This window comes from Tursiops truncatus, chromosome 19 (assembly GCF_011762595.2).
Source record: "Tursiops truncatus isolate mTurTru1 chromosome 19, mTurTru1.mat.Y, whole genome shotgun sequence".
Taxonomy (NCBI): Eukaryota; Metazoa; Chordata; class Mammalia; order Artiodactyla; family Delphinidae; genus Tursiops; species Tursiops truncatus.
The window spans coordinates 28612141-28625859 of record NC_047052.1 but is presented as its reverse complement, the minus strand read 5'-3'; the positions used below and the strand labels follow the sequence as shown (position 1 = coordinate 28625859).

General features: G+C 43.4%; 1 protein-coding gene across 1 annotated transcript in view; it reads right to left on the bottom strand.

The window, feature by feature from the left end:
- Positions 1 to 1471: 1471 nt before the first annotated feature.
- Positions 1472 to 13719, bottom strand: part of OGFOD1 (2-oxoglutarate and iron dependent oxygenase domain containing 1) — a 73678-nt gene continuing 61430 nt past the window's right edge. Inside the window, exons 5-13 of the mRNA XM_033846420.2 lie at positions 8484 to 8600; positions 7806 to 7897; positions 7472 to 7600; positions 7058 to 7171; positions 5026 to 5105; positions 4436 to 4746; positions 3201 to 3323; positions 2714 to 2772; positions 1472 to 2221 (exon numbers count right to left, since the gene is read on the bottom strand). Coding sequence (XP_033702311.1) covers positions 2060 to 2221; positions 2714 to 2772; positions 3201 to 3323; positions 4436 to 4746; positions 5026 to 5105; positions 7058 to 7171; positions 7472 to 7600; positions 7806 to 7897; positions 8484 to 8600 — 1187 coding nt within the window. The 3' untranslated portion in view covers positions 1472 to 2059. The remainder of the gene's footprint in view (positions 2222 to 2713; positions 2773 to 3200; positions 3324 to 4435; positions 4747 to 5025; positions 5106 to 7057; positions 7172 to 7471; positions 7601 to 7805; positions 7898 to 8483; positions 8601 to 13719) is intronic.

Sequence of the window (13719 nt, the reverse complement as noted above, 5' to 3'; positions counted from 1 at the left end):
CTTTCCCCTTGGGCACCAGAATCCTTTTTTGTAGTGTGTAGACGATTCTGCTGTGTTGACAGACCATAAACACACTGAGATTAAGGAGAATGTAATAAACACATTTTCATGCTTGTGTAGGATGCTACGACTTAGACTTAGTGCTCCAGAACTCTTAGATGTTACCTACAACCATGAGTCTCAAACTGTTTTCTAAGCTTGGCACACATGGTGGTTTCACCTGCTCAGCCCTATTCCCCGGGGCTTCCTGGGGTTATGCTGCTAAGACGGTGTTAACTAGAACTTCACCCCTCTTGCTGGCACTTAACAAAAACACATCAGAAAGCAAGTGAGTGAAAGTAATATTATAGGGATGACTTTCAGTCTGCAGGAACTTAAAAGAAAAGACAAGCTTTGAAATTTAAACCATTAGCAACAGAGTAGTACTTGTAATCCCACTTGAGTGTCACCACACTATGGTTAAAAAATTGTGCTCCCCAAAACAGTATGCATGTAAATGCTCCCCCCCATATTGGTGAGGAAAGACAATATGAGAACTAGTGCTAGGTATTTCTTTTTAGCTCAATTTTTAAAAATTAGTGTTTGTTTTATAACAACTAATACTGAATATTAGTACATGTGTAAAATTTATAGCTAAATATCCATATAATGAGCATACGTGCTACAACTTTTTTTTACTGATTGGGGTACAAGATCAAAATTTTGAAACCATCAACCTAAAAGAAAGTGCAACTTTTTCTTCATTTAAGTTCAAAGTTTCAGGAGATTAAAAAAAGATAAAGCCAAATGCTTTTCCTATTAATGAGTAAAATCCAAAATAAAAGCTACTGCAATACCTAATAATACACGTAAGAAAAGAGGAAGTTAACAGGGAGACAGCACTGGAATGGAATGAGAATAGCATCTTTCTACTAAAGATGCAGTGACACCTTACACCTATCCATGGGTGCTACATGGGTAGCAGTTATATAATCCCCTTGAACAGTTCAGGGGAAAAAGAATGTAACAAAATGGACAGCTTCTTGGCATTTTGCCATGGTCTTTAGTAGTTGGTCTCTTCAAGAAAGGCAACTAGTTTGATAGTTGACCCTACAGTATTTAGGAAATGAAAGCCATATGTGAGATTAGAAAATCATATAGTCATAGTGGAGGCACAACTCCAGAATGGAAGAGCAGTGGGCACCTGAAAACTACTGCACATCTTCTTTACTGACCAGAAGTTTCTTGTGGCCACGTGGTTTTAGGCCAGGCTTTTTCCAAGGGAACAGACTACACATCGCCTAGTCTATACAGTCCACAGACAGTCACAGTGGAACAAAGCCACAGGCAGTGGGAGGAAGTGCAATGGGCCCAGAATGAACAGGGTGTAAGGTTCTGTAATCTTCTAAACCTGTGAAATTAGGAAGGACAGAATCTGCAGTCATAAATTCATGAGTCCATATTTTAAAAAAAAAGTCACTGGAAACATGGATGAACCTTGAAGATTTTATGCGGAGTGAAATAAGCCAGTCACAAAAGGACAGACATTCTATTATTTGTCTTACGAGGAATATGAGTTGTCAGATTCATAGAGACAGAAAGTAGAATGGTGGCTGCCAGAGGCTGGGGGGAGGGGAAAATAGTTACTATTTAATGGGGACAGAGGTACAGCTGGGTAAGATGGAAGAGTTCTGGAGATGGATGGTGGTGAAGGCTGCACAACAATGTGAATGTACTTAATGCCACTGAACTGGACACTTGAAAAAGATACATTTTATGTCACGTATATTTTACCACATATTGTTTTTTAATCACTGAAGAAGCCAATATGGAAAATGAACTGAATGTTAAAGAAAAAGACAAAACCCCTTTTAATTTTACATCAAGAGATGAGTACCTAGCTCCAAGCTCAAGGTCTAGGCTGAGGATGATCATCATGAGCCCTACTAAAGGACAACCACACACAACTTTAAGAACGCTGTCACACAGCTCACCTTGTAGCTCTCCTTCACTCGATGCCTAACTCTTCCAGACGTCCCAGTACTGAGGAAGGGTCTCCTCTTTCCAGCTTTGCCCAACCTTATTCATAATAGACAAATGAAAAGTCCCAGAAACCTGTTCTGTTTGGGAAAGTTTTCTTTTGTTCTAGGCTTCGGTGGTTAATATGCTTGACGAATTTCAGAGTTTCCCTATCTCTGTAGACCAAGGCCAAAGAATTGTTTTCTGGATTCACTGTTAGCAGCTGAAATAGGCAAATACAGTGATACATCAGAACACGGAGATTATATTCTCACCTCTTTTCTTAAACAGACGGTTCCATAGCAAATACTCAGCCTCTGGCGATAAAGGATCCTTTAAAGTATCCTTTACTAGGAGGAGCTATTGATCTTGCTGTCCAGACATTTTCCAATAGGCCCCATTCCAGTACATACCCAGAAAAGTTTTACCTAATGCATTTATTTCTTACTACATTGAAAGATTCATGGGAATGCACCATCTGACTCTTAATTTATTTGGAATTTCTTTTAGCTGGGTAGAATGCTTAGTGATTATCCTTTAGCCTCTTTATTCCATGCTGAATACTTTCTACTAGAAATTAGAACCACTGCCAGCCAGACCAATGTGGATTTATCAGCTAAAGACACTGGCAGAAGGTCGTAAAAGTTGCGTCTCTGAAGAATGAAAGTGTCTTCAAGAACTAAAAAAGGATGGTTTGCTATCAGAAGCAACTTACCTCTTCATCTTCTCCTTTGGCAATGTAGGAGGTAAAGCCACCATACTCTGGCTCCCAGCCTTATGAAGGGAAAACAAAGAGCATTCAGAAAGCTCTCACATTGATCTGTTTGAATCATTGATCCCATGCTGCTTAAAACGGGGATCTGGGAGTTCAGTAGAACCAACTCTGACTTATGAGCCTGAATTTATCATTCAACCAACACTGAATAAGAACTGAAAACTAAGAACTAAATATAAAATACACCTAGAAGGACAATTACATAAAAGTGCTGGGGGGTTCATTAGATGGAAATTATGATTTAGTTCATCTCCTATACCTTGGTCACAGATACAAATAGTACTTTGAGTTGGGAGATGACTGAAATTCATGACCCCTAAGATCCCTTCCAGCAGAGCTCCTGTGATCTGAGATCCTGGCCAAGGCGAATTACTTGTGATCTTGGTTCAGTTAGAGAGGGTCACTCAGGAGAGACTGTCCCTCTTACCTTCACAGCCACAGTAGAGAAGTAAGTCCAGGGCAAATTCAGTCTTGCTGTTGTCATGAATTAAAGTGTAGTGACCAGTCTTCCAATGCCTCAGTTCCCCCTGGCATGTGGGAACACTTGATTCTAAGAAAAAAAACAACAGAAGGCCAGAAAAAAATAACCTTGATACTACTGTAGATTGCAAAAGAATGATAATTAGGAATAGTTATAGCACTAAAAAACTATTTCCATAAACCTTCAGCTGACCTATTGCTCCATTATATTATTAAATATATAAGCCTTATAATGAAAAAAAGTTGACTTTCTATTTCTCTTTACCATGATTTTCAGATGGAGTATATATTTAGCTGCCAGAAATTTTCTCTAAAATAACATGAATATTATTGTTAAATAAACTTTACTTTTTAGAGCAGTTTATAGAAAAGTTTCCCAGAAAGTACAGTTCCTCTACTCCTGCCACACACAACCCCTGCCCCTCCCCATCAGTTTCCGCTATTATTAACATCTTGCCTTAGTGTGATTTATTTGTTAAAACTGACCAATAATGATGTCCACAGTTTATGTTAGGGTTCGCTCTTGGTGTTGTACATTCTACTAGTTTAATGTCATGTGTCCATTCCATCTTGTTTGTAGATGATTAAACGTCCTCTGCTTTTAATAATTTCCTTCTACCTATCTGTCCAAATTCAAGCAAGTTTTTCTTAGGCTGATATTGGTTCTTAGCAGAAAGAAGCCACTCACCTTCCTCTTTATGTTCTTGTGTTTCAAAGTAGGTTTAGGTAAAGCCAGTCGTATTTCTCTCCACCATTTGTACTACTGTTAGCCTAATAAAATGTACTAGCTGTTCTTCCTACCCGGAATGCTGTCCTAGCAGATCCTTCTTGTCATTCAGATCTGAGCTTGGATGACAGCTCCTCAGACAGGCTGGTCCAGATTGCCCATTCACCTAAGAGGCCACCCAGTCATTCCTCAGCACATAACCCTATTCAGATTTCCTGCAGAGCACCTAGCCTTATTTGATGTTTTCTTGTTCGTGTATCATTTAATCTCTGTCTTCTCCTACTATCAATAGACTGTAAGCCAGGGAGAGCAGAGACCTTGTCTGTCTTCTTCTCCAGCTCCAGAAATAGGGCCTGGCATATAGTAGGTGCTTAAGAAATGTTTGTTGAATGAATAAATGACTGAATTGTGAATACCTAATAGTAAAAGAAGGACAGAACGTAACAGCAGCTTACCTTTCTTTGCATCGTTTTCCTCTGGCTCTGGGTCCATCTGTTCATTGCTCTGCTGACTGCTGTTGCTGATGGCCACCTGCCTGCTCTCTGGCTCAGAACTGCGGCTAGGCCCTTCTTCAGTGTTCTCAGCAGCAGAGGCTGCTTCTCCCTCTTTTTTGTCCTCAAGCTCACCTTCTTCTGAAGGGGCCAAGAAGTGAAGTTTCAGGCCTGTGAAGTTGGAGAGCAGCAAGAACATTGCCTCGGAGCGAAATAATGCCATGCAGTCCTTCAAGATGTTGGGAAGTTTGCTCTCCTCAGCCTTCTCGTAAAACCTGGAAAGCAGCGATGCCAAGGTGTTCATCAAAGCCACAGATGTAATATTACTCATGGGATGAAAGCTGATCATTAGCTTTGTATCTCTCTCCCTAAACCCTGCATAGCTTACTAACGTCCAAGTTGTTACAATAATGAGGTTTTGTTAGGGCCTGCTACTGGATGTCCCTGGGAACAAAACATCATTAGGGCAAATGCCCTATTATTGGAGGTGAGCCTTGCAGACAAACAGGCAGGTGTTGAATGCAGAAGCAAATGTCTTGGATGATGGGTTCTACCTTTTGTTAGGGGGACCTCGGCTGCTCCATTCCACATCTCCTTTCTCCAAAGCCTCACACACCTCTGCAAATTTCTCAGGCTGGAAAAGGAGCAAATGAAGCAGCAGTTAGCAGATCTCCCTATGATCCCACACTGGTCTTGCAGGTACAGCAGCTCTGGGGAATCATGCTGGCTGATTCCTAAAAGGGCCGGGTGACTCTCATCCCTTTCACACAACCTCCCCCAGTCCTGATATGCTGAAGCCAGAGCAAAGACTGGATAAATCGTCAGCATGCTTTAGCCAAGTCACCTGAGTGTCAATTTGGGCCATTTCCTTAAGTAGTTGTATGTCTTACATCAAATTGGTAAACCTCTCAAATTCCTGCATTTATTATAATGAAAATGTCTATATAATAATACAGATTCTTTAGGCCTCAGCTCACTCCCTTGATTTAATCAGCATTCTAAACTTAAAAAGTCCAGTGTAGTACAAGAAGCTGATTAATCTGTTAAAATAGTCTCCAGAAGAGCCTTTATAAGTACTTGTTTAATGCAGTTTCCCAAGAGTATTCTACAAACAGTAATCCTATCAGTTGTAAAACAGGAAAGAGGATCCCAAAGGATGGTTTAGGTGAGCTGAATCAAATAGGGTTAAACAAGTTTATTTACTATTAATACTTCTCAAATTCCTTAATATGCTATGTCAGCTATATAATTCAGAGACAGAGGCAGTATGTAGTGTCTCTCAACCTTTTTTTCAAGGAGGCACCAACTCTTGGGACTGATTCCATGGGACCCAGGGTCACCTGGGAAAAACCACACTCGCATACGTGATCTCATTTGGCCCTCACAACAACTCTTCAAGACGGGCAGGGCAAGTATTATCCCAGTTTAACTGATGATGAAATAAAAGTGAGACCTTAGTAATTTGCTCAGGTCAGTAAAACCACGGAGCTAAGACGTGAATATAAAGTCTTCTAGGGCTTCCGTGGTGGTGCAGTGGTTAGAAATCTGCCTGCCAGTGCAGGGGACACGGGTTCAATCCCTGGTCTGGGAAGATCCCACATGCCACTGAGCAACTGAGCCCGTGTGCGCCACAGCTACTGAGTCTGCACTCTAGAGCCCACGAGCCACAACTACTGAGCCCATGCCCCTAGAGCCCGTGCTCTGCGACAAGAGAGGCCACTGCGGTGAGAGGCCCACGTACCGCAGGGAAGAGTGGCCCTCGCTCTCTGCAACTAGAGAAAAAGCCCACGCACAGCAACGAAGACCCAACGCAGCCAAAAATAAATTTATTAAAAAAAAATAAGGTCTTCTAACTTCTAACCTGGTTCTCTCTCCACTATAATGTGCTACCTCATCATTCTCAAACATTTGTTACTAATTTGTTAATCAGCAATCTTTCTGTTATTTAAAAGTAATTGGTAAGTACCATAGTCATCAAATGACTAGGATGGGAACTACACACCACTCATCCCCAATATAGAAGTGTGTATGTGGGACTTCCCTGGTGGCGCAGTGGTTAAGAATCCACCTGCCAATGCATGGGACACGGTCGAGCCCTGGTCCAGGAAGATCCCACATGCCGCGGAGCAACTAAGCCCGTGCGCCACAACTACTGAGCCTATGCTCTACAGCCTGTGTGTCTAGAGCCTGTGCTCCGCAACAAGAGAAGCCACCGCAATAAGATGCCCACGCACCGCAACAAAGAGTAGTCCCCACTCACTGCAACTAGACAAAGCCCCCATACAGCAGTGAAGACCCAGTGCAGCCAAAAATAAATAAATAAAATAATTTTTAAAAAAGTGTGCGTGATTAAGATTCTAGAGAACTGGGGAATACCCAAGGGACTCGACCCACTAACATACGACTGATACCAATGTTAGCTATTATCATCATTTCTATACTTCATTTGAAGAAGAGGATGACGTAAACATGCTAACCAGGAACAAAACAAAAAGCAACAAAAGCTCTCAGTGATGCCTCTTCACCCACCCAGGAAGCAAGGCTGCAGGCCAAATGTGGTATATCAGACAGGATTTGCTGGCCTACCTTAAGGAACTCTTTTAGGAGAATTTCAGAGCTTTCTTCAAATTCTTCTTGAATTTGAACTTGGTACTCCATGTCGAGATAAGTAGGGTTGATCCAATCATACAAAATTTCATGCTACAAAGAAGCAGCAGATGCAAAGGGTGAGTTAATAATTCCTACTGCTTTTGTTCTGAATCATTTTACACTAGTAAAATATATGCAAATCTTCACTTTATAATTTTCTCCTTGTTAAATAAAGTTCTGGAAAACTCTGCCTTAGACAGACACTATCAAAAGTGTATCTAAGAAGGGTGGAAAGGCAAGCTCAAAGCCTAGTTCTGTTAGCAGGATGAGCCACTTTTAAAACCAGAAAAGCAAATGATACGCCACAGCTTTTCTAAGACAAGAATCCCAGCAACAGGAATTTATCCTTACATCTTGTGGGACGTGAGGGCTCCGAGGTATGAGAGGTTCAAAGTAGGTGGGAGGCCTGGTCAGTAAAGGACCGTGAAACCAGCCGCTGATGGACAAACGCGACTTTTCTTCAGACAGGACTTCAGAAACCTGAAAGGACAAGACCAGCAGCACATCAATGCAAAGACCAGCAGGGAAGATTACCAGCCAAGGCTCACTAATTTCAGGACCCTTCACACTAGGTGTGAAAACAACCTGGCCGGACAGTCCAACCGGAAGCCGTCACATTTAGAGAACGGGCGACTGAAAAGCATGCTCTTTGGCCCTCTATGTATTTGTGGTTCAGAGTCTTTACCTGGTGAAAGGATACTGGAGACACTTCAAAGAAAACCAGTGTGTTCCACGAAGGGATAAGAGACTTGACAATCTGCTTCGGCTGAAAGTGTTCTGCGTGGGGCGAGAACACATCTGTAAATGTGCTTCATCGTCATTAACCACTTCCCGGCCGCCTCGTTTCACCTTGACAATTTGCCAATTTCTAAGGGTAGCTAAATGTCCCCTCCAGATCCCCATATGCCACCCGTTCCATCTGTTTTATATAGTTCTGCTAGGTGATATCTGTTCTTACTCCACCATCCTCTATTACTGATGAAGGCTGGAAAAGGTTCTGAACGTCTTCTGGAGTCGAGCTCTGGTGTCAGTCATTAAAAAAATAAAAAAGACCCTGACCTCCTATCAGAGGCACTGGTCCTGGCAGATTCATAGCCACGGGTGGCTGCACATGTTCTCTACCCTCCCATGGCCAGCATTCAGAAGCAGGGTCTGACTATTCCTCATCTTAACTCGGCTCTAACTTATCTCTGGAGTAATGATTATTTCAGGCACAACTCAGGAGAGGTGGCTGTCAGGGCTGGCAATTATCCCCCTGCAGTCGCCACTGTAATGAAGAGCTTCCATCTCCCGAGGCGCACAGACAGAGCGCCTAAGGACCCGGAAGTGGCTGCTGGTGTTGAAGAGCACGCCTTTGTCTTACCGTCAACGTTGTACAGGTCCAGGGTGCCCCCCAAGCTCCTGTCCCAGGGAGGAACCAGGTAAAGAATGAAGGCAATCCGGCGTCCTTCCAGCTCGTCGTCATGGCAGAGCAGGGCATCTGCAATAGTTCAGCGCACACCGTAATGTCCCTGTGCGGCAATGAGCAGCGGACATCTGACTCTGCGCTCACTATCAGTCCACCTGCTATTCCTCCATAACGTCAGCTCCTCCAGCTTTAAAATGACACTTCTCCTCTTTTATAATTACAGAAATAAAACTGTCAATATAGAAACTCTTAAAAACGCTGAAGAACATATATGTAGACTCAGAGACAATCACTACTAAAATTTTTACATATATTCTTCCAGTATTTTTCAACATACATGTATTTGCTTTTTAAAAAATTGCATCCTACAGTGGTTGTTTTGTGACTTTTTCTTTTATTACATGGCAAATGTCTTTTCTGTCATCTCTTTTAATGGCTGCATAGTTATTCTAGGACTGAGCAAGATAGGCATCCGGGCAAGGTGGGAGAGGGGAGGGGATGCTATGGGTGAAGTGAGATCATTCCACACGGAGGGGTTGTTTTAATAAACAAACATATTGAAAATAATGGAAGGCAGATTTCTCAGGGTTGAAGAATGGCATTGCAAATATGGAAAAGGAGAAATCTAGAATGAACCCTGTGGTGTGGAAATGAAACCAGAGGAATCAATGTGACTTGTCTAGAGCACAGGAAATACAAGATAACCCTGGAAAATCTTGTTTTGCTAGGAAGTAAGATATAATAAGAATGATGAGTGAAAGTGAGTGAAACCCACGTAGGGGCCTTCTCGGTGACAGACCTCTTGGTGTTCCCTGCTTATTGCTGATTGGAAAAAGAGGCTATGGAAATAAGCTGTGACTTCCTAGGCCCTCCATGAGAAGCAAAGAGCAGGCCCCAGCAGCTAATGACTGAGGAATAAAGAATGCAGAAACAAAGACAGGGCAGGCAGATGAGAGTAGCCATAACTTAATAAGTCAGTCACAAGGAATCCCAGTTCTGCTTCAATGGTAAAGGTAAGTCTGACACACATTCCTAAGCTGTTTTATAGAAACCAGACCCCCCACACCAGATAAGAAAAGCTGACCACGAGCATGTAGCCCCCAGACCGGCTGGAACCTGAAGATTGAGGATGCTGACCCCTGTGACCTCACCTTGTTACTTCACCATGCACCAATCAGAACTGTGCACGAGCTGATCACACACCCTGTGACCCTCTCCCTTACCTTGCCTTTAAAAACCCTTCCCTAAAACCCATCAGGGAGCCTGGGTCTTTTGGGCATGAGCAGCCCGTTCTCCTTGTCTGGTGCCCTGGAATAAACTACTTTCCCTCACCACAACCTGGTTTCAGGAGACTGGCTTTGCTGTGCATTGTGAGCAAACCGAGTTTGTTTCAGTTATCATGAGGACATACTAAAAGGATACAGAAGTCAGCTTAAAGGGGCTCCTCTTGATCAAATCAGGGACAATATGAGCATCAACATAATGACAGTAACCATTACATAAACAATAATCCTTAAATTCACACTGACATAAATGAGTGGGGAGAAGGAAAGGTTTTCTTTACAGTAGAATGACAACTAATAAAGAAATGATTTTATTAGGAAAGAAATCACCATTTGGCAACCTGCATAGTAATACTGTAGTAAGAAATATCAGTGGGGGCACGAGGGGAAGATGGCGGAAGAGTAAGACGCGGAGATCACCTTCCTCCCCACAGATACACCAGAAATACATCTACACGTGGAACAACTCCTACAAAACACCTACTGAACGCTGGCAGAAGACCTCAGACCTCCCAAAAGGCAAGAAACTCCCCACGTACCTGGGTAGGGCAAAAGAAAAAACAGAGACAAAAGAATAGGGACAGGACCTGCACCAGTGGGAGGGAGCTGTGAAGGAGGAAAGGTTTCCACACACTAGGAAGCCCCTTCGCGGGTGGCGGAGGGGGGGAGCTTCGGAGCCGCAGAGGAGAGCACAGCAACAGGGGTGCGGAGGGCAAGGCGGGGAGATTCCCGCACAGAAGATTGGTGTCGACCGGCACTCACCAGCCCGAGAGGCTTGTCTGCTCACCCGCCAGGACGGGCGGGGCTGTGAGCTGAGGCTAGGGCTTTGGTCCCAGCGCAGGGAGAGGACTGGGGTTGGCGGCGTGAACACAGCCTGAAGGGGTTAGTGCACCACGGCTAGCCGGGAGGGAGTCCGGGGAAAAGTCTGGACCTGCCGAAGAGGCAAGAGACTTTTTCTTCCTTCTTTGTTTCCTGGTGCGTGAGGAGAGGGGATTGAGAGCACTGCTTAAAGGAACTCCGGAGACGGGCGCGAGCCGCGGCTAAAAGCGCGGACCCCAGAGACAGGCGGGAGACGCTAAGGCTGCTGCTGCCGCCACCAAGGGGCCTGTGTGCGAGCACAGGTCACTATCCACACCCCTCTTCCGGGGAGCCTGTGCATCCCGCCACTGCCAGGTTCCCGGGATCCAGGGACAACTTCCCCGGGAGAACGCACGGGGGGCCTCAGGCTGGTGCAACGTCATGCTGGTCTCTGCCGCCTCAGGCTCGCCCCACACTCCGTGCCCCTCCCTACCCCCGGCCTGAGTGGGCCAGAGCCCCCGACGCACCGGCTCCTTTAACCCCGTCCTGTCTGGGCGAAGAACAGATGCCCTCAGGTGACCTACACGCAGAGGCGGGGCCAAATCCAAAGCTGAGCCCCTGGGAGCTGTGAGAACAAAGAAGAGAAAGGGAAATCTCTCCCAGCAGCCTCAGAAGCAGCGGATTAAAGCTCCTCAATCAACTTGATGTACCCTGTATCTGACATGAATAGACAACGAATCATCCCAAATTGAGGAGGTGGACTTTGAGAGCAAGATTTATGATTTTTTCCCCTTTTCCTCTTTTTGTGAGTGTGTATGTGTATGCTTCTATATGAGCTTTTGTCTGTATAGCTTTGCTTCCACCATTTGTCCTAAGGTTCTATCCGTCTGTTGTTTTTTTTAAAATTTTTTTCTTAATAATTATTTTTTAATTTAATAACTTTAATATATTTTACTTTATTTTATTTTACTTTAGCTTCTTTTTCTTTTTTCCTTCCTTCCCTCCTTCCTTCCTTCCTTCCTCCCACCATCCCTCTCTCCCTCCTTTCTTTCCTTCTTTTCTTCTTTTTCTCCCTTCCTTCCTTTTCTTCCTTCCTTCCTTCCTTTCTTCTTCTACTAATTCTTTCTCTCTACTTTTTCTCCCTTTTATTCTGAGCCGTGTGGACGAAAGGCTCTTGGTGCTGTAGCCAGGAGTCAGTGCTGTGCCTCTGAGGTGGGTGAGCCAACTTCAGGACACTGGTCCACAAGAGACCTCCCAGCTCCACATAATATCAAACGGCGAAAATCTCCCAGAGATCTCCATTTCAACACCAGCACCCAGCTTCACTCAACGACCAGCAAGCTACAGTGCTGGACACCCTATGCCAAACAACTAGCAAAACAGGAACACAACCCCACCCATTAGCAGAGAGGCTGCCTAAAATCATAATAAGTCTACAGAGACCCCAAAACACACTACCAGATGTGGACCTGCCCACCAGAGAGACAAGATCCAGCCTCATCCACCAGAACACAGGCACTAGTCCGCTCCACCAGGAAGCCTACACAACCCACTGAACCAACCTTAGCCACTGGGGACAGACACCAAAAACAACAGGAACTATGAACCTGCAGCCTGCAAAAAGGAGACCCCAAACACAGTAAAATAAGCAAAATGAGAAGACAGAAAAACACACCGCAGATGAAGGAGCAAGATAACCCACCAGACCTAACAAATGCAGAGGAAATAGTCAGTCTACCTGAAAAAGAATTCAGAATAATGATAGTAAAGATCATTCAAAATCTTGGCAATAGAATAGACAAAATGCAAGAAACATTTAACAAGGACCCAGAAGAACTAAAGATGAAACAATGATGAACAACACAATAAATGAAATGAAAAATACTCTAAATGGGATCAATAGCAGAATAACTGAGGCAGAAGAACGGGTAAGTGACCTGGAAGATAAAATAGTGGAAATAACTACTGCAGAGCAGAATAAAGAAAAAAGAATGAAAAGAACTGAGGACAGTCTCAGAGACCTCTGGGACAACATTAAACGCACCAACATTCGAATTATAGGGGTTCCAGAAGAAGAAGAGAAAAAGAAAGGGACTGAGAAAATATTTGAAGAGATTATAGTTGAAAACTTCCCTAATATGGGAAAGGAAATAGTTAATCAAGTCCAGGAAGCACAGAGAGTCCCATACAGGATAAATCCAAGGAGAAACATGCCAAGACACATATTAATCAAACTGTCAAAAATTAAATACAAAGAAAGCATATTAAAAGCAGCAAGGGAAAAACAACAAATAACACACAAGGGAATCCCCATAAGGTTAATAGCTGATCTCTCAGCAGAAACCCTGCAAGCCAGAAGGGAGTGGCAGGACATACTGAAAGTGATGAAGGAGAAAACCTGCAACCAAGATTACTCTACCCAGCAAGGATCTCATTCAGATTTGATGGAGAAATTAAAACCTTTACAGGCAAGCAAAAGTTGAGAGAGTTCAGCACCACCAAACCAGCTTTACAACAAATGCTACAGGAACTTCTCTAGGCAAGAAACACAAGAGAAGGAAAAGACCTACAGTAACGAACCCAAAACAATTTAGAAAATGGGAATAGGAACATACATATAGATAATTATCTTAAATGTAAATGGACTAAATGCTCCCACCAAAAGACACAGATTGGCTGAATGGATACAAAAACAAGACCCATATATATGCTGTCTACAAGAGACCCACTTCAGACCTAGAGACACATACAGACTGAAAGTAAGGAGATGGAAAAAGATATTTCATGCAAATGGAAACCAAAAGAAAGCTGGAGTAGCAATTCTCATATCAGACAAAATAGACTTTAAAATAAAGACTATTAGAAGAGACAAAGAAGGACACTAGATAATAATCAAGGGATCGATCCAAAAAGAAGATAGAACAACTGTAAATATTTATGCACCCAACATAGGAGCACCTCAGTACATAAGGCAAATACTAACAGCTTAAAAGGGGAAACTGACAGTAACACATTCATACTAGGGGACTTTAACACCCCACTTTCACCAATGGACAGATCATCCAAAATGAAAATAAATAAGGAAACACAAGCTTTAAACGATACATTGA